The 20,165-nt window shown below is 42.7% G+C and overlaps 2 protein-coding genes across 3 annotated transcripts in view; both read right to left on the bottom strand.

Annotated features, from left to right (window-relative positions):
- Positions 1-1,366: 1,366 nt before the first annotated feature.
- Positions 1,367-8,154, bottom strand: LOC115153816 (GTPase IMAP family member 7). Of its 2 annotated transcripts, none has more exons than XM_029699416.1 (4): positions 8,023-8,154; positions 7,262-7,321; positions 2,815-2,865; positions 1,367-2,474 (listed from the first exon to the last, which is right to left on the bottom strand). In XM_029699416.1, exons 1-4 carry the CDS (start codon positions 8,045-8,047, stop codon positions 1,576-1,578), a joined length of 1,035 nt encoding a protein of 344 aa, XP_029555276.1. In that variant the 5' UTR covers positions 8,048-8,154; the 3' UTR covers positions 1,367-1,575. The 2 variants fall into 2 exon arrangements, with proteins under 2 accessions (XP_029555276.1, XP_029555275.1); XM_029699415.1 differs by having other exon boundaries at positions 2,815-2,868; positions 8,023-8,153.
- A 6,793-nt stretch (positions 8,155-14,947) lies between these two features.
- zgc:64002 (nicotinamide N-methyltransferase) overlaps positions 14,948-20,165 on the bottom strand; it is an 8,624-nt gene continuing 3,406 nt past the window's right edge. The window contains exons 3-4 of the mRNA XM_029699414.1: positions 16,692-16,899; positions 14,948-16,382 (exon numbers count right to left, since the gene is read on the bottom strand). Coding sequence (XP_029555274.1) covers positions 15,959-16,382; positions 16,692-16,899 — 632 coding nt within the window. The 3' untranslated portion in view covers positions 14,948-15,958. The remainder of the gene's footprint in view (positions 16,383-16,691; positions 16,900-20,165) is intronic.

The following is a 20,165-nucleotide window of genomic DNA, read 5'->3' as shown; positions in this document are numbered from 1 at the left end:
AACAAGATGAGTAGGTCTGACGAACAGCAAAAGCACTAGCCTATGTCAATCTACTATCACCCATAGTACAAAAGCCGACCTATTCTATTGGTCAACTTGTCCTTCTGTGCAAGAAAGACATATTACAAACATACTCTGGGACAGTTGTGGAATACGATAGATCCCTAATTAATACAACCATTTACATCAACAACAACAAAATTACACAATGTGGCTGACACAACAGATCAGAACGTTTAGCTTAAAATGTTGATAAACTATTAGTCTATATCCTCACATTATAAGCGCAGCAATGAGCAGATGGTAGTAGGCTATAAGCATGAATGTTCCATAGCGGAAAACACCATTATCAAAAGTCACCACAAATGTGATTATGCAAGTAATGCTTTTATTAGAAAGGTGCATTTTTATGGTGAAAATTAGCTTCCCACAAACTTGAAACTCACACGCTGCTTATGTATGCCAGTTAGGCTCTACACCCCTTGTGAAGCGGATTAATGGGCTTTGTTTTAAGAAGTTATTTGGCCACTTTAGTTGTGATACAAATCTTATCAGAGCATATAGGCCTGTGGGCTAGGCTGCATGAGGTGTGCAACTATGATTTGAAGAAAAAAAGGCATGCGCTGTTTCTTGCCTTACTGCACACCAGCTGGGTATCAAGTGATAATACACCATTCACACGTGATAGGCTAATATTGTCACCTATCAGACTATTCTTGATTTAATCTTGTCTTTACATATACTAAATTATATATGTGTGAAATGTACTTTGAATAAGAATGGACCATTATCACGCACCTGTCTGAAACAGGGGGAATAAATACATGTCATCTACGCACTTTAATAGCGAATGGATGACGCTTTTCCCCGTGGTACATGTTCATGCCAGCCAGGTGGGCTATACTCCTGTTGTAAAGAGAAGCAATGTGCTTAATATTGGGAAATTTGAGAAATAAATATAGTAGGCCTAGTCTATAGAGAGCTGATGGGATCCTCCTCTTTTTAATAGAGGCCATCACTCTGTTTTCTCACGCAATTGCATAGCCTATAGAAATGTTGAGCAACATGAGCTCTCATGAAGTGTTTGATCAGATTTTCAAACACATTTGCATTGATGTCAGAGTGATTAGAGGGACAATAAGAGTGCTGAGTACCAGGTAGTTAGTATGTCTGGTAGGCTACTAACGAACATCAGCAGCATCAGAGCTTGGAGAAACCTAATTACTGTGACTAAACAGGTCATCCCTGTGGCTCAGTTGGTAGAGCATGGTGTGTGCAACGCCAGGGTTGTTGGTTTGATTCCCACGGGGGGCCAGTACAAAAAAAATAAAAAATAAATGCATGAAATGAAATGTATGTATTCGCTACTGTAAGTCACTCTGGATAAGAGTGTCTGCTAAATGACTCAAATGTAAACGGTCATGTGGAATTTGACTGCGGCCATTAACCGTGACCGCCTAGTCACCGTAACGGCCATAGTTATATATATTATGTATTTCTGGCAGCGGCTAGTTGGGGATCCAAATGCTAAATACTAAAATCAACCAATCCATTAGTATACAGATTAGGCAACTTCTATGCATATTGCTTAATGGAACCCTCTAAATTCTCAAAATCTGGGATCTGTTCAATAAGCTGTCGTGCATCTTTTTGTAAAGCAGCAAAGTAACGCTTTGTCTCTTTCAAGTCCCTGTCTCTATTGATACTCAGCTTTCTCTTCAGCTCTCTGATTCTGTTTTCCTTCTCCAGGACCGTCTCCTCAAGAGTTAGATTTTCAATCAGCAGTGAACTCAGAGCTTCCTTGTATTTAGTTAGTAATGATGCCTCCTTTTCCTGCATTTTCTTCTCAAAGATATCCCTGACCTTCCTTTCCCTATCCGCAAGCATTTCGTTTACCTGTTGATATGTGTAATTTGTGTAGTAGCTACCCTGATTTGTCTTAATCATTTCATCTATCTTGTCAAAAAGTTCCAACACTTGGGTACGGTCACTTTTTTCCATATTGTTGAAAACATGGTATCTATTCCCTAACCTCCGCAGAATTTTCCTGAATTCCGCATTTGCCTCTTCCAACATTTTCTCAATCCCTCCTTCAGCACAGGTAAAAAGGATCATGGTGTGCTTCTCTGCATCTTTCCCAAATATTTCCTCAACTTTCTGTACTGTGCTCATTTCCTCCCTGGTGATGGGACCTACTTTAATAACAAGTACGATGGCATGTGGACCAGGCGCTGACATGTTAACACATTTAGCTATCTCTCTCTTCACTGTCAATTCAGCCAGATTTGTGTCTAATAGACCAGGTGTATCGACTACGGTGACCTGTCTATCTCCCACCTCTCCTGTCTCTTTAGAACACTCTTTGGTGACAGATGACATACGACCAGCTGATCTGAAGGCATCTGTCCCCAGAATGGTGTTGGCTGAAGAACTCTTCCCAGCACCAGTCTTCCCCACCAGAACTATTCTGGTCACTAGGAGAGAACAACAAAAAAAAAGGAGTAGAGTCAAATACAGTGGTCCCGTGTGGCTTAGTTGGTAGAGCATGGTGTTTGCAACACCAGGGTTGTGGGTTCGATTCCCACGGGGGACCAGTGCGGAGAAAAAAATTTATGAAATGTATGCATTCACTACTGTAAGTCGCTCTGGATAAGAGTGTCTGCTAAATGACTAAAATGCAAAAAAAACATACGCCTCACACAACTCCTTGAGTAAGTGAATGGACACACAGTGGTATTGAAAGCATAAATTGATCCAACAACTGAGCCACATATTAATGATCCATTTACTGTAGTTCACAGTTGGTTTACTCACTGTTGGGAGGAAGTTCTGAGCTCCATGTTCTCCGAAGTGGCTGACCCTCATCTACTAATTGTGAGGAAAAAAAAAAGTTAAATTAAAACATTGTGTATTAGGAGCTTTTCCCAGCACCGTTAGGCTAATTCCACTAGGACAATATTCTGCGTATAAATTCACAGTTAAGCAATGAGAACCTGGGGATTATCGTGTGAATAACTCCCAACTAAGGGCTGTTCTATGGCCCGACACGGAGCGAAGTAATTCATACCGGGACAATTCAAATAAAACTGTTCACAGGCATTACCCGGGGACTGTGGTGTACGGCAAGAGGAACCGGAGCGCCAAGTCTAGGTCCAAGAGGCTTCTAAACAGCTTCTACCCCCCCAAGCCATAAGACTCCTGAACAGCTAATCAAATGGCTACCCGGACAATTTGCACTGCCCCCCCCCCCCCCCCCCCCCCCCCCGTCTACACCTGTTGTATTTAGCATTTCACTGTGAGGTCTACTACACCTGTTGTATTCAGCATTTCACTGAGGTCTACTACACCTGTTGTATTCAGCACTTCACTGTGAGGTCTACACCTGTTGTATTTAGCATTTCACTGTAATGTCTACTACACCTGTTGTATTCAGCATTTCACTGTAAGGTCTACTACACCTGTTGTATTCAGCATTTCACTGTGAGGTCTACTACACCTGTTGTATTCAGCATGTCACTGTGAGGTCTACTACACCTGTTGTATTCAGCATTTCACTGTGAGGTCTACTACACCTGTTGTATTCAGCATTTCACTGTGAGGTCTACACCTGTTGTATTCAGCATTTCACTGTAAGGTCTACTACACCTGTTGTATTCAGCATTTCACTGTGAGGTCTACTACACCTGTTGTATTCAGCATTTCACTGTGAGGTCTACTACACCTGTTGTATTCAGCATTTCACTGTGAGGTCTACTACACCTGTTGTATTCAGCATTTCACTGTGAGGTCTACTACACCTGTTGTATTCAGCATTTCACTGTAAGGTCTACACCTGTTGTATTCAGCATTTCACTGTAAGGTCTACTACACCTGTTGTATTCAGCATTTCACTGTGAGGTCTACTACACCTGTTGTATTCAGCATTTCACTGTGAGATCTACTACACCTGTTGTATTCAGCATGTCACTGTGAGGTCTACTACACCTGTTGTATTAGACATTTCACTGTGAGGTCTACACCTGTTGTATTCAGCATTTCACTGTGAGGTCTAATACACCTGTTGTATTCAGCATTTCACTGTGAGGTCTACTACACCTGTTGTATTCAGCATTTCACTGTGAGGTCTACTACACCTGTTGTATTCAGCATTTCACTGTGAGGTCTACTACACCTGTTGTATTGGACATTTCACTGTGAGGTCTACTACACCTGTTGTATTCAGCATTTCACTGTGAGGTCTACTACACCTGTTGTATTCAGCATTTCACTGTAAGGTCTACTACACCTGTTGTATTCAGCATTTCACTGTGAGGTCTACTACACCTGTTGTATTCAGCATTTCACTGTGAGGTCTACTACACCTGTTGTATTCAGTATTTCACTGTAAGGTCTACTACACCTGTTGTATTCAGCATTTCACTGTGAGGTCTACTACACCTGTTGTATTCAGCATTTCACTGTAAGGTCTAATACACCTGTTGTATTCAGCATTTCACTGTGAGGTCTACTACACCTGTTGTATTCAGCATTTCACTGTGAGGTCTACTACACCTGTTGTATTCAGCATTTCACTGTGAGGTCTACTACACCTGTTGTATTCAGCATTTCACTGTAAGGTCTACTACACCTGTTGTATTCAGCATTTCACTGTAAGGTCTACTACACCTGTTGTATTCAGCATTTCACTGTGAGGTCTACACCTGTTGTATTCAGCATTTCACTGTGAGGTCTACTACACCTGTTGTATTCAGCATTTCACTGTGAGGTCTACTACACCTGTTGTATTCAGCATTTCACTGTGAGGTCTACTACACCTGTTGTATTCAGCATTTCACTGTGAGGTCTACTACACCTGTTGTATTCAGCATTTCACTGTGAGGTCTAATACACCTGTTGTATTCAGCATTTCACTGTGAGGTCTACTACACCTGTTGTATTCAGCATTTCACTGTGAGGTCTACTACACCTGTTGTATTCAGCATTTCACTGTAAGGTCTACTACACCTGTTGTATTCAGCATTTCACTGTAAGGTCTACTACACCTGTTGTATTCAGCATTTCACTGTAATGTCTACTACACCTGTTGTATTCAGCATTTCACTGTGAGGTCTACTACACCTGTTGTATTGGACATTTCACTGTGAGGTCTACACCTGTTGTATTCAGCATTTCACTGTGAGGTCTACTACACCTGTTGTATTCAGCATTTCGCTGTAAGGTCTACTACACCTGTTGTATTCAGCATTTCACTGTGAGGTCTACTACACCTGTTGTATTCAGCATTTCACTGTGAGGTCTACTACACCTGTTGTATTCAGCATTTCACTGTAATGTCTACTACACCTGTTGTATTCAGCATTTCACTGTAAGGTCTACTACACCTGTTGTATTCAGCATTTCACTGTAAGGTCTACTACACCTGTTGTAATCAGCATTTCACTGTAAGGTCTACTACACCTGTTGTATTCAGCATTTCACTGTGAGGTCTAATACACCTGTTGTATTCAGCATGTCACTGTGAGGTCTAATACACCTGTTGTATTCAGCATGTCACTGTGAGGTCTACTACACCTGTTGTATTGGACATTTCACTGTGAGGTTTACTACACCTGTTGTATTCAGCATTTCACTGTGAGGTCTACTACACCTGTTGTATTCAGCATTTCACTGTAAGGTCTACTACACCTGTTGTATTCAGCATTTCACTGTAAGGTCTACTACACCTGTTGTATTCAGCATTTCGCTGTGAGGTCTACTACACCTGTTTTATTCAGCATTTCGCTGTGAGGTCTACTACACCTGTTGTATTCAGCATTTCACTGTAAGGTCTACTACACCTGTTGTATTCAGCATTTCACTGTGAGGTCTACTACACCTGTTGTATTCAGCATTTCACTGTGAGGTCTACTACACCTGTTGTATTCAGCATTTCACTGTAAGGTCTACTACACCTGTTGTATTCAGCATTTCACTGTGAGGTCTACTACACCTGTTGTATTCAGCATGTCACTGTGAGGTCTACTACACCTGTTGTAATCAGCATTTCACTGTGAGGTCTACTACACCTGTTGTATTCAGCATTTCACTGTAAGGTCTACTACACCTGTTGTATTCAGCATTTCACTGTAAGGTCTACTACACCTGTTGTATTAGACATTTCACTGTGAGGTCTACTACACCTGTTGTATTCAGCATTTCACTGTGAGGTCTACTACACCTGTTGTATTCAGCATTTCACTGTGAGGTCTAATACACCTGTTGTATTCAGCATGTCACTGTGAGGTCTAATACACCTGTTGTATTCAGCATGTCACTGTGAGGTCTACACCTGTTGTATTCAGCATATCACTGTGAGGTCTACACCTGTTGTATTCAGCATTTCACTGTGAGGTCTACTACACCTGTTGTATTCAGCATTTCACTGTGAGGTCTACTACACCTGTTGTATTCAGCATTTCACTGTGAGGTCTACTACACCTGTTGTATTCAGCATTTCACTGTGAGGTCTACTACACCTGTTGTATTAGCATTTCACTGTGAGGTCTACTACACCTGTTGTATTCAGCATGTCACTGTGATATCTACTACACCTGTTGTATTCAGCATTTCACTGTGAGGTGTACTACACCTGTTGTATTCAGCATTTCACTGTGAGGTCTACACCTGTTGTATTCAGCATTTCACTGTGAGGTCTACTACACCTGTTGTATTCAGCATTTCACTGTGAGATCTACTACACCTGTTGTATTCAGCATTTCACTGTGAGATCTACACCTGTTGTATTCAGCATTTCACTGTGAGGTCTACTACACCTGTTGTATTCAGCATTTCACTGTGAGGTCTACTACACCTGTTGTATTCAGCATTTCACTGTGAGGTCTACTACACCTGTTGTATTCAGCATTTCACTGTGAGGTCGTATTCGGCGCATGTCACAAATAACATTTGATTTGAACTCCCTGCTATCAACCAATCACCATCCAGGATCCAAACAACTTGTTTTATAAAGTGCATTGTACAACCTTATAGTACTTTGTTTTGTTAAAATTAGTAGTTATCAGTTATACATTCATAATACCGCTGTGTTGGAAGGTTAACAAATTAAACTATATTAAAATAGAATAAAATGAAATAGTGAGAAATTAACACATTCATTAATATTATTGTAATTGTTACATGAATATGGATTTGTTTCTACAACTGATATAGGTTTTTGGAAAAAAACGAATATTTCCTGCAAAAATAGATGGGTAATTCTTACAATTGGTACATCCACCACCAACGCCGGACCTTTTCTGTCCCCCTTTCAGCAGAGAATCTTCTGCAAAAGAGAAAATAATTCTAATGAAAAAAAGAATCCATAATAATAATTTAATACTATTACACATGAGAAAATTGATAATGATATTATCTGAAAACAAATATTTAGCTAGTTAATGTCATGTTATTCTAGAGGGTGAATTTTTAATAATTGCCGTTCATGAATGAGCCAAAGTTGACAAGTGGGAAATATGAAAAGGCTCGTTCACACTCCATCTTCACCCGGGGCTCAGAACAATGCCAGTCTGGCCTACCAACGTGTTGCTACTGTTTGCACTCATTTAAAACACTGGTAAATGCAAGGGATTATGAATACTCGACCTCAGGCCAAATGTATCACCACAAACACAGCATATTTAATTCTATTTTTAATTAAAACAAAAAGTAACGAAAGTGTTACGTGGCTTACTTTCACTTTCATATCAAAACGTAACAAAACTGGATCGATCGAATTTGTATTCAAAAGTGATGTTTTAGTCTGCGTATAGAGCATATAAGGCTTAACTGTGTTGAACTGTAAACGACCTAACAATTCAGACCATCGTTTTAGGGCGTAGACCAAGTGCTTTATGCTTTAGGCGCATCTAGTCTTATCGTCTGTGGAATAGGAATGGACGAATGGAATAGTCCAACAAATATCCAAAAACATATGGCCAGATTGTGAGAAGTATTCTAATAGATGTGTATTGTCAAATAACTCACCGTCGGTGGGTTTAGAAGATGCCATTGAGAATGTAAATAACAAACGTCCGTGAATTTACTAAAGACAGTACAATATGAAGACAGGCTAAAACTGCTTAACCAATAGAAATCCGTGATCACGCTTGACGCTATTGGACAGCTAAACTCGCGACGAACTGCGCATGTGCAGGCCGTCAACCCAAAGGCACTCTTTCGATATAAAGTTGTTTTTGGACTAAAATAAAATAAGAATAATGAGGCTTTACAAAGTATTCAGACCCCTTGACTTTTTCCACATTTTGTTACATCAGAAAGCAAATTCAGAGAGTGATTATTAATTAAATAAACAAATGACCAAAACAAGTAACACGAACAAGGCACAGTGAAGAAACAGAATTAATAACGCCTGGGGAAGGACCCAAAGGCAGTGACATATAGTTTGGAGCCACTAAGACTCTTCCTAGAGCTGTCCGCCTGTCAGAGGGATGGTCACTCTGACAGAGCTCCAGAGTTCCTCTGTGGAGATGGGAGAACCTTCCAGAAGGACAACCATCTCTGCAGCACTCCACCAATCAGGCCTTTATGGTAGAGTGGCCAGACAGAAGCCACTCCTCAGTAAAGGTACATGACAGCCCGCTTGGAGTTTGCCAAAAGGCAAGTAAAGGACTCTCAGACCATGAGAAACAAGATTCTCTGGTCTGATGAAACCAAGATTGAACTCTTTAGCCAGAATGCCAAGCATCATATCTGGAGGAAACCTGACACCATCCCTACGGTGAAGCACGATGGTGGCAGCATCATGAAACAAAATGCTGTGGGGATGTTTTTCAGAGGCAGGGACTGTGAGACTAGTCAGGATCGAGGGAAAGATGAACGGAGCAAAATACAGAAAGATACTTGATGAAAATCTGCTCCAGAGCGCTCAGGACCTCAAACTGTGGCGAAGGTTCACCTTCCAACAGGACAACGACCCTAAGCTCACAGCCAAGATAACACAGGAGTGGCTTCGGGACAAGCCAGAGTCCGGACTTGAACCCGATCGAACATCTCTGGAGAGACCTGAAAATAGTTGTGCAGCGACGCTCCCCATCCAACCTGCAGAGCTTGAGAGGATCTGTAGAGAATAATGGGATAAAATCGCCAAATACAGCTTCTAAAAACCTGTTTTGCCTTGTCATAACGGGCTATTGTATGTAGATTGATGAGGGGGAAAAAAACAGTTTCATTCATTTTAGAATAAGGCTGTAATGTAACATAATGTGGAACAAGTCCAGGTAGCCGTTTGATGAACTGTTCATCAGTCTGATGGGGGTAGAAGCTGTTCAGGAGCCTTTTGGTCCCAGACTTTGTGCTCCGGTACCGCTTGCCGTGCGGTAGCAGAGAGAACAGACTATGATTTGGGTGGCTGGCGTCTTTGACCAATTTTAGGGCCTTCCTCTTACACCGCCTGGTACAGAGGCCCAGGATGGCAGGGAGCTCTGTCCCATAATGCACTGGGCCGTACGCACTACCCTCTGCAGCGCTTTGCGGTCGGATGCAGATCAGTTGCCATATCAAGGGGTGATGAAGCCAGTCAAGATGCTCTCAATGGTGCAGAGGGAAGAGGTTTTGCCCTATTTCACATTTGTGTTGATATAGCCCTACACTGGCTTCCTGTTAAGGCAAGGGCTGATTTCAAGGTTTTACTGCTAACCTACAAAGCATTACATGGGCTTGCTCCTACCTATCTTTCCGATTTGGTCCTGCCTTACATACCTACACGTACGCTATGGTCACAAGACGCAGGCCTCCTAATTGTCCCTAGAATTTCTAAGCAAACGGCTGGAGGTAGGGCTTTCTCCTATAGAGCTCCATTTTTATGGAATGGTCTGCCTACCCATGTGAGAGACGCAGACTCAGTCTCAACCTTTAAGTCTTTACTGAAGACTTATCACTTCAGTAGGTCCTATGATTAAGTATAGTCTGGCCCAGGAGTGTGAAGGTGAACGGAAAGGCAGGAGCAACGAACCGCCTTTGCTGTCTCTGCCTTGCCGGTTCCCCTCTTTCCACTGGGATTCTCTGCCTCTAACCCTATTACAGGGGCTGAGTCACTGACTTACTGGTGTTCTTCCATGCCGTCCATGGGAGGGGTGCGTCACTTGAGTGTGTTGAGTCACTGACGTGGTCTTCCTGTCTGGGTTGGCGCCCCCCCCTTGGGTTGTGCCATGGCGGAGATTTTGTGGGCTATACTCGGCCTTGTCTCAGGATGGTAAGTTGGTGGTTGTAGACATCCCTCTAGTGGTGTGGGGGCTGTGCTTTGGCAAAGTGAGTGGGGTTATATCCTGCCTGTTTGGCCCTGTCCAGGGATATCATCGGATGGGGCCACAGTGTCTTCTGATCCCTCCTGTCTCAGCCTCCAGTATTTATGCTGCAGTAGTTTATGTGCCGGGGGGCTAGGGTCAGTCTGTTTCATCTGGAGTATTCTCTTGTCTTATCCGGTGTCCTGTGTGAATTTAAATATGCTCTCTCTAATTCTCTCTTTTTCTCTTTCTTTCTTTCTCTCGGAGGACCTGAGCCCTAGGACCATGCCTCGGGACTACCTGGCATAATGACTCCTTGCTGTCCCCAGTCCACCTGGCCATGCTGCTGCTCCAGTTTCAACTGTTCTGCCTGTGGCTACGGAACCCTGACCTGTTCACCGGACGTGCTTGTTGCACCCTCGACAACTACAATGATTATTATTATTTGACCATGCTGGTCATTTATGAACATTTTAACATCTTGACCATGTTCTGTTATAATCTCCACCCGGCACAGCCAGAAGAGGACTGGCCACCCCTCATAGCCTGGTTCCTCTCTAGGTTTCTTCCTAGGTTTTTGGCCTTTCTAGGGAGTTTTTCCTAGGGAGTTTTTCCTAGCCACCGTGCCTCTTTCACATGCATTGCTTGCTGTTTGGGGTTTTAGGCTGGGTTTCTGTACAGCACTTTGAGATTTCAGCTGATATACGAAGGGCTATATAAATAAATTTGATTTGATTTGATTTGATGTGTGTGGACCATGATAGGTCCTTAGCGATGTGGACACAGAGGAACCTGAAGCTCTCAACCTGCTCCCCGTCGATGCATGTTAACCTCTATGGGCTACGCGGGACACAGCCTGTGAAATATCAGGGCGGCAAATTCAAAAACAACAAAATGTCATAATTCAACTTTCTCAAACATACAACTATTTTACACCATTTTAAAGATACACTTCTCCTTGATGTAACCACATTGTCCGATTTCAAAAAGGCTTTACAGCGAAAGCAAAACATTAGATTATGTTAGGAGAGTACATAGACAAAAATAAATCACACAGCCATTTTCCAAGCAAGGACATGTGTTAACACAGTCATCTTGGAACAACTGGGGCTCACGCATGGTTCAAAAAATATTGTTGCTAGCCTCGAAGGGCTCACAGAAGGCATTTAGCTCTGGTAGGCGTCACTAGGCAGCTCGTTCCATTTTGTAACCCATGATAGTTTGCAAGCCCTACCACATCCAACCAGCGTCAGAGCCGGTGTAGTAGGATTCGATCTTAGTCCTGTATTGACGCTTTGCCTGTTTGATGATTCAACGGAGTGTGTAGCTAGATCTCTTAAAAGCTTCCGGATTAGAGTCCTGCTCCTTGAAAGCGACAGCTCTATCCTTTAGCTCAGTGCAGATGTTGCCTGTAATCTATGGCATCTGGTTGGGATATGTAGGTGCAGTCACTGTGGGGACGATGTCCTCAATGCACTTATTAATGAATCCGGTTACTGATGTGGTAAACTCCTCAATACCATCAGATGAATCTCAGAACATATTCCAGTCTGTGCTAGTGAACCAAACCAGTCCTGTAGCTTAGCATCCGCTTCATTGGACCACTTTCGTATTGACAGTATTACATTTGACTGGAACTACAGTGAGGGAAAAAAGTATTTGATCCCCTGCTGATTTTGTACGTTTGCCCACTTACAAAGAAATGATCGGTCTATAATTTTAATGGTAGGTTTATTTGAACAGTGAGAGACAGAATAACAACAACAAAAAATCCTGAAAAACGCATGTCAAAAATGTTATAAATTGATTTGCATTTAAATGAGGGAAATAAGTATTTGACCCCTCTGCAAAACATGACTTAGTACTTGGTGGCAAACCCCTTGTTGGCAATGCTTTCTAAAGAGGACTACGGGTGTTTTGAGTCTGTACTACACATGCAAACTTATTCAGCATGCTTTCAGAGAGCAGTGTTATAGCACTTGTTTTATAAATGATTATGTTTGTTCAAGAAAAGCTGTCTGTTCCCATCTATCTGAGGTTTCCTTGTCTATCAGCTTTCTCTAGACACAAATGTTGTCCCAAGCAAGCATACATACTGTACCTTACAATGCAGATCTTTTTGGAATATATTTATGAAACTGTAATATATTGCTATTCTCATTCTAGCCACGAAAATGTTGTTATGCCATTATTTTAAGTCTGGTTTTGGGGCGTAAGAGGGAACTATGGAGGGTTTGTCAGTGTTGGGGAGGAAAGTGGTTGTTCTATTCTGTTCCCTCTGAATACACTGGATTGTGATGAACTGAACATCTCTGCTGCCCTCTGATGGATTTTAACGGTACTGCATATCTTCTCAACCAAATACACTACACACTGTAATATAAAGGGAGGGGGGGAGGGTTCCTAATCAGACTAATGTAAAGAGAGATCAGTAGGAGCGTCCTGTCTCACTACAGAAAGAGGAGATAGGCTGCCTCATAAACAGAAGTAGGCTCCTACTCTATAGGCCGTTCTGGCTGGGACAAGGCTACTTCCTGTATCAACCACTCTGCAGCTTGCTATATGTAGTTCCCACCGTGTTGACTCCCCCCACCACAGGCCTCTATTTTAGATCAGGGCCTATGTTCACTGTGAGTCAGTGTAGGAGTGGTGGTCTAGGATCAGGTCTCAGTGTTGGAGTGCTGGTCTAGGATCAGGTCTCAGTGTAGGAGTGGTGGTCTAGGATCAGGTCTCAGGGTAGGACTGGTGATCTAGGATCAGGTCTCAGGGTAGGAGTGGTGGTCTAGGATCAGTTCCACAAAATCATATTTATTATGATTTAAAATACAACACCGGAAGGATGCAGTTTAAAAGTATTTTAACAAAACAATAGACTACAAAATTCAGTAGACAGAGAAACAGACCATGTGTTTTTCCTATCTTGATAACGCCTTGTTTCTAAATATCTCCTGAGTAACAGGCCTGGATCATTAGCTTCCCTGTTCCTCTTCCTGTAAAGACAGGTGGAACGAGGGAGAGAGAGATCAATAAAGAGAAATGGAGGAAGAGAGACAGAACTGGTGGGGAAACAAAGAGAGACCACTGTTTGCACCCTCCATTAACCAGAGAACACAGGCCAAGAGGAGGGAGAGAGACAGAACTGGTGGGGAAACAAAGAGAGACCACTGTTTGCACCCTCCATTAACCAGAGAACACAGGCCAAGAGGAGGGAGAGAGACAGAACTGGTGGGGAAACAAAGAGAGATCACTGTTTGCACCCTCCATTAACCAGAGAACACAGGCCAAGAGGAGGAAGAGGAGAAAGTGGAGGGTTCCCTCCACCGTCACATGACCTTCCTGATTTGTTTTATTCAAAGTGGCGTCTGTGGTCGTATACCAGACATTTATGTCTGAGAGGAGACGGACCGTTAGGGACTGAGTGTGGCAGGCTGTCCCGGTTGTCGTCGGTGAAGGAGGACCAAAACGCAGCAGGTATGTGCAGGCTCATCTTGACTTTTATTAACTATCAAAATGAACACCAAAATAACAAACAGAAATACGATCGACAAAAACCAGTCTGGTAAGGCACAAGGCTAAACACAGAACAATCTCCCACCAAATACAAGACAAACACACCCAACTAATATAGGACTTCCAATCAAAGGCAACACCAAACAGCTGCCTTCAATTGGAAGTCCAACCCCAATTAACTCAACATAGAACCACACACACTAGACTAAACATAGAAATATATGAAAACCAAACAGTGCCCAAAAACCCCGGAATACTTATTCAAACACCCTTTTAACAAACACACCACCCTGAACCACATAAAACAAATACTCTGCCACGTCCTGACCAAACTACAATACTAATTAACCCTTATACTGGCCAGGATGTGACACAGGCTGTGAGGCTGTGTCCCAAATGGCAGCCTCTTCCCCTATATGTAGTTCACTACTTTTGACCAAAGCCCATTTGGGATGCAGCCAATAATGTTGCTGAGTTATTGTGCCCGCCTTCCTGATACGCTGTTGCATTAGCCCTGGCCTAACTTCCTGTCCCTGATGCCTCCAATTGGGTTTGGCTTAACATTAGAGTTTGTAGTTTGTTAATTGGTTTGGGAAAATATCATGATGTGTGTTGACGGAAATATATTGGTAGGCAGCTTATGTCTGTATGTATTTGTCTGTTATAAACACAGAAGATTACATGTAGAATTTGAGCTTCAGGTGAATTAGGCCTTCATGGTAATCTTAGTGAAAGGATCCAAACTGAATGAAAAAAATATCAGGCAATTGAGCTGAACAGTAAAGTAACACGATTCCACCTAATGGAGATATACACCTACTCAGGCTGGTTATAGACCTCCTCAGGCTGGTTATAGACCTCCTCAGGCTGGTTATAGACCTCCTCAGGCTGGTTATAGACCTCCTCAGGCTGGTTATAGACCTCCTCAGGCTGGTTATAGACCTACTCAGGCTGGTTATAGACCTACTCAGGCTGGTTATAGACAGACTGTCACATTCAACCTGTGGGGTAAATAAGCACAACATCCTGGCATCTACTATTTAGGACGGTTATTTGGACACGGCTCCTGTCTCAGTGTAGGAGTGCTGATCTGGGGGGGGGGGAGAGAGAGAGAGAGAGAGAGAGAGAGAGAGAGAGAAAAACACAACACACACCGGTGGATAAACAAAGAGAGCCTGCTATTTTTAATCTGGAGAACACAAATAGCAGGAGTGAAATAAATCATAGTGTTCCCTCCACCGTCACATGATCCCTCCTGATTTGTTTTATTCAAAGTGACGTCTGTGGTCGTATACCAGACATTTATGTCTGACAGGAAAAGGAACATTAGGGACTGAGTGTGGCAGGCAGTGAGTCTGTGTCCCAAATGGCAGCCTATTCCCTATATGTAGTTCACTAATTTTGACCAGAGGCCATTTGGGATGCAGAATAATAATGTGCCTGCCTTCCTGACACCCTGATTCATTAGTCCTGGCCTATCTTCCTGTCCCATTAGTCCTGGCCTATCTTCCTGTCCCTGTTGTATTAGTCCTGGCCTATCTTCCTGTCCCATTAGTCCTGGCCTATCTTCCTGTCCCTGTTGTATTAGTCCTGGCCTATCTTCCTGTCCCTGTCCCATTAGTCCTGGCCTATCTTCCTGTCCCATTAGTCCTGGCCTATCTTCCTGTCCCTGTTGTATTAGTCCTGGCCTATCTTCCTGTCCCATTAGTCCTGGCCTAGCTTCCTGTCCCTGTTGTATTAGTCCTGGCCTATCTTCCTGTCCCTGTCCCATTAGTCCTGGCCTATCTTCCTGTCCCATTAGTCCTGGCCTATCTTCCTGTCCCTGTTGTATTAGTCCTGGCCTATCTTCCTGTCCCATTAGTCCTGGCCTATCTTCCTGTCCCTGTTGTATTAGTCCTGGCCTATCTTCCTGTCCCATTAGTCCTGGCCTAGTTCCTGTCCCTGTTGTATTAGTCCTGGCCTATCTTCCTGTGAAGTTCCTGCCTGACATCCTCTGTTGCATGTGTCCGTTTCTATCTCTCCCTGTCCCGGATAAATTAGGTTTGGAAAGAAATGAGAGATAATAATAATAATTATATTAATAATAATCCATTCCAAAACACAACCACATTGTAGTACATAGAACAAAAACACTGATCATAGTTCTTACATAAACATACAAGCGGTGATCAGTGTTTGATGGCGATGAGATGGAAAGAGGCCGCGTAGTCACACTTGTGGTTGCTGTCCCGGTCCTCAGCCTGCTGCAGAGTGAACTCCTCCACAGACAGCCCCAGCTTTGACAGCGTCTCAGTGATGAACTCCTCACTCAGGTTGACACAGTCAAACCTCTGCTCTCCCACCGTGTAGAAGGTCTCGTCCAGGTCCCCGATCAGGACCAGGACCCCTCCAGACCTCAGTAGGTCCACCATGGAGGACAGCGAGCGGCGGTAGGACTCACGGTCCTTACACGCCGCTTCAAGGCACAGCGAGGAAAGGATGCAGTCCGCCGGTGGAACCGTGACAGGGTGGAACGGGTTCTCCAGGCAGATGTCGCACTTCAGAACCTGTTTAACCTTCTGACGGAGAGTGTCTGTGATGATCGCTGGGGTTCTGGTGAGAGAAAGAGACAGAAGGAGAATGTGTGTTTTTTAAATTTATAAGTAAATAGAATATAGATAATAGAATTACAAGAAAGAAATGAAGTGAAAAGGATGCCTACATTTACAAAACATTTTTTAACCATAGTTGAAACCGTACAAGCTCACTTCTAACCCTTATCTGCACTGTAAAAATACAGTACATTTTACAGTAAGTTTCTTTGGAATGTATGGTAACATACTGTACTTTTTTTTTTTTACAGTAACTTTCAGGTAACCAGGTGCCAGTAAGTTAGTGTAAAAAATAACAGGATTACTGTACCTTTTCCTCTCCAGATCACAGACATACTGGAGGTGAGCGTTCCAGTCGAAGCATCCCTCCTCTGCTTTCAGCCACTTCTCAATCTCCTTCCTGTTGCTGTCCACGTAATCCGACACCACAATCTCATCATAGTACTCACAGGCACTGATCAAAGTGTGGATGGTTGGCCCTGTACCCACCTCTATCAGCCTCTGGCCCCTGTACTTCCCTGAGGAGAGGAACAACACAGTTTAATTCATTCTCAGTTGATTTTTATTTAACTGTCCATTAGGTAGCCTAGTGGTTAGAGCGTCGGACTAATAACCGAAAGGTTAGAAGATTGAATCCCCGAGCTGACAAGGTACAAATCTGTCATTCTGCCCCTGAACAAGGCAGTTAACCCTGCTGTTTCTAGGCCGTCATTGAAAATAAGGACATGTTCTTAACTGACTTTAAATAAAGGTTAAAAAAATACATAGAGTGCATTCGGAAAGTATTCAAACCCCTTCCCATTTTGTTACATTACAGCCTTATTCTAAAATGGATAAAATACAAACATTTCCTCATCAATCTACACACAATACCCCATAATGATAAAGCGAATACAGGTTTTTAGACATTTTTACAAATTTATAAACAAACAAAAAAAGAAATACCTTATTTGTATTTATTATGGATCCCCATTAGTTTCTGCTAAGGCAGCAGCTACTCTTCCTGGGGTTTATTATGGATCCCCATTAGTTCCTGCCAAGGCAGCAGCTACTCTTCCTGGGGTTTATTATGGATCCCCATTAGTTCCTGCCAAGGCAGCAGCTACTCTTCCTGGGGTCCAGCAAAAGTAAGGCAGTTTTATACAATTTTAAAAACATTACAATACAGTCACAGATTTCACAACACACTGTGTGGCCTCAGGCCCCTACTCCACCACTACCACATATCTACAATGCTAAATCCATGTGTATGCATATGTCTGTGCCAATGTTTGTGTTGCTTCACAGTACCCGCTGTTCTATAAGGTGTATTTCTATCTGTTTTTTTATCTGATTCTACTGCTGCATCAGTTACTTAATGTGGAATAGAGTTCCATGTAGTCATGGCTCTATGTAGTACTGTGCTCCTCCCATAGTCTGTTCTGGACTTGGGGACTGTGAAGAGACCTCTGGTGGCATGTCTTGTGGGGTATGGATGGGTGTCTGAGCTGTGTGCCAGTAGTTTAAACAGACCTCTGGCGGCATGTCTTGTGGGGTATGGATGGGTGTCCGAGCTGTGTGTCAGTAGTTTAGACAGACCTCTGGTGGCATGTCTTGTGGGGTATGCATGGGTGTCTGAGCTGTGTGCCAGTAGTTTAAACAGACCTCTGGTGACATGTCTTGTGGGGTATGCATGGGTGTCTGAGCTGTGTGCCAGTAGTTTAGACAGACCTCTGGTGGCATGTGTTGTGGGGTATGGATGGGTGTCTGAGCTGTGTGCCAGTAGTTTAGACAGACCTCTGGTGGCATGTCTTGTGGGGTATGGATGGGTGTCTGAGCTGTGTGCCAGTAGTTTAGACAGACCTCTGGTGGCATGTCTTGTGGGGTATGTATGGGTGTCTGAGCTGTGTGCCAGTAGTTTAAACAGGCAGCTCGGTGCATTCAACATGTCAATACCTCTCATAAATAAAATTAGTGATGAAGTCAATCTTTCCTCCATTTTGAGCCTGGAGAGATTGACTTGCATATTATTAATATTAGCTCTCTGTGTACATCCAAGGGTCAGCTGTGCAGCCCTGTTCTGAGACAATTGCAATTTTCCTATTTCCTTTTTTTGTGGCACCTGACCACACGACTGAACAGTAGCCTAGGGCCTGTAGGACCTGCCTTTTGATAGTGTTGTTAAGAAGGCAGAACATGGCTTTATTATAGACAGACTTCTCTCCATTTTAGCTACTACTGCATCTGTATGTTTTGACCGTGACAGTTTACAATCCAGGGTTACTCCAAGCAGTTTAGTCATCTCAACTTGCTCAATTATTTATTACAATATTTAGTTTAGGTTTAGGGTTTAGTGAATGTTTTGTTCCAAATACAATGCTTTTTATTTTTGAAATATTTAGGGCTAACTTATTCCTTGCCACCCACTCTGAAACTAACTGCAGCTCTTTGTTAAGTGTTGCAGTTATTTCAGTCACTGTAGTAGCTGACGTGTATAGTGTTGAGTCATCCGCATACATAGACACTCTGGCATTACTCGAAGGCAGTGGCATGTCGTTAGTAAAAAAAATTAAAAGCAAGGGGCCTAAACAGTTGCCCTGGGGAATTCCTGATTATAACTGGGTTATATTTGATAAAGAACACCATCTGTGTTCTGTTAGACAAGTAACTCTTTATCCACATTATAGCAGGGGGTGTAAAGTCATAACACATACGTTTTTCCAGCAGAAGACTATGATCAATAATGTCAAAAGCTGCACTGAAGTCTAAGAAAACAGCCCCCACAATCACTTTATCATCAATTTCTCTCAGCCAATCATCAGTCATTTGTGTAATTGCTGTGCTTGTTGAGTGTCCTTCCCTATAAGCATGCTGAAATTCTGTTTTCAATTTGTTTACTGTGAAATAGCATTGTATCTGGTCAAACACTATTTTTTCCAGAAGTTTACTAAGGGTTGGTAACAGGCTGATTGGTCGGCTATTTGAAGGGGGTTTTACTATTCTTGGGTAGTGGAATGACTTCTGCTTCCCTCCAAGCCTGGGGGCACACACTCTCTAGAAGGCTTCAATTGAAAATGTGGCAAATAGGAGTGGCAATATCATCTGCTATTATCCTCAGTCATTTTCCATCCAGATTGTCAAACCCCGGTGGCTTGTCATTGTTGATAGACAACAATACTTTTACTTTACTTTACTTACTTTACGGAATTCAAAAGTACAATTCTTGTCTTTCATAATTTGGTCAGTTATACTTGGATGTGTAGTGTCAGCGTTTGTTGCTGTCATGTCATCCCTAAGTTTGCTAATCTTGCCAATAAAAAAGTCATTAAAGTAGTTTGCAATATCAGTGGGTTTTGTGATGAATGAGACATCTGATTTAATGAATGAAGGAGCAGAGTTGGCTTTTTTTCCAAAAATGTCATTTAAGGTGCCCCAAAGCTTTTACCTATCATTCTTTATATAATGTATCTTTGTTTCTTAGTGTATTTTCTTTTTCTTTTTATTTCGTTTAGTCACATGATTTCTTAATTTGCAGTACGTTTGCCAGTCAGTTGGGCTGCCAGACTTAACTGCCATACCTTTTGCCTCATCCCTCTCAACCATACAATTATTCAATTCCTCATCAATCCATGGGGAATTAACAGTTTTAATGTAAGTATTCAGACCCTTTGCTATGAGACTGTACATTGAGCTCAGGTGAATTCTGTTTCCATTGATCATCCTTGAGATGTTTCTACAACTTGATTGGAGTCCACCTGTGGTAAATTCAATTGATTGGACACGATTTGGAAAGGCACACACCTGT

Source organism: Salmo trutta, chromosome 19 (genome assembly GCF_901001165.1).
Source record: "Salmo trutta chromosome 19, fSalTru1.1, whole genome shotgun sequence".
NCBI classification, from domain to species: Eukaryota; Metazoa; Chordata; class Actinopteri; order Salmoniformes; family Salmonidae; genus Salmo; species Salmo trutta.
This window is presented reverse-complemented; position numbering and strand designations above follow the sequence as displayed.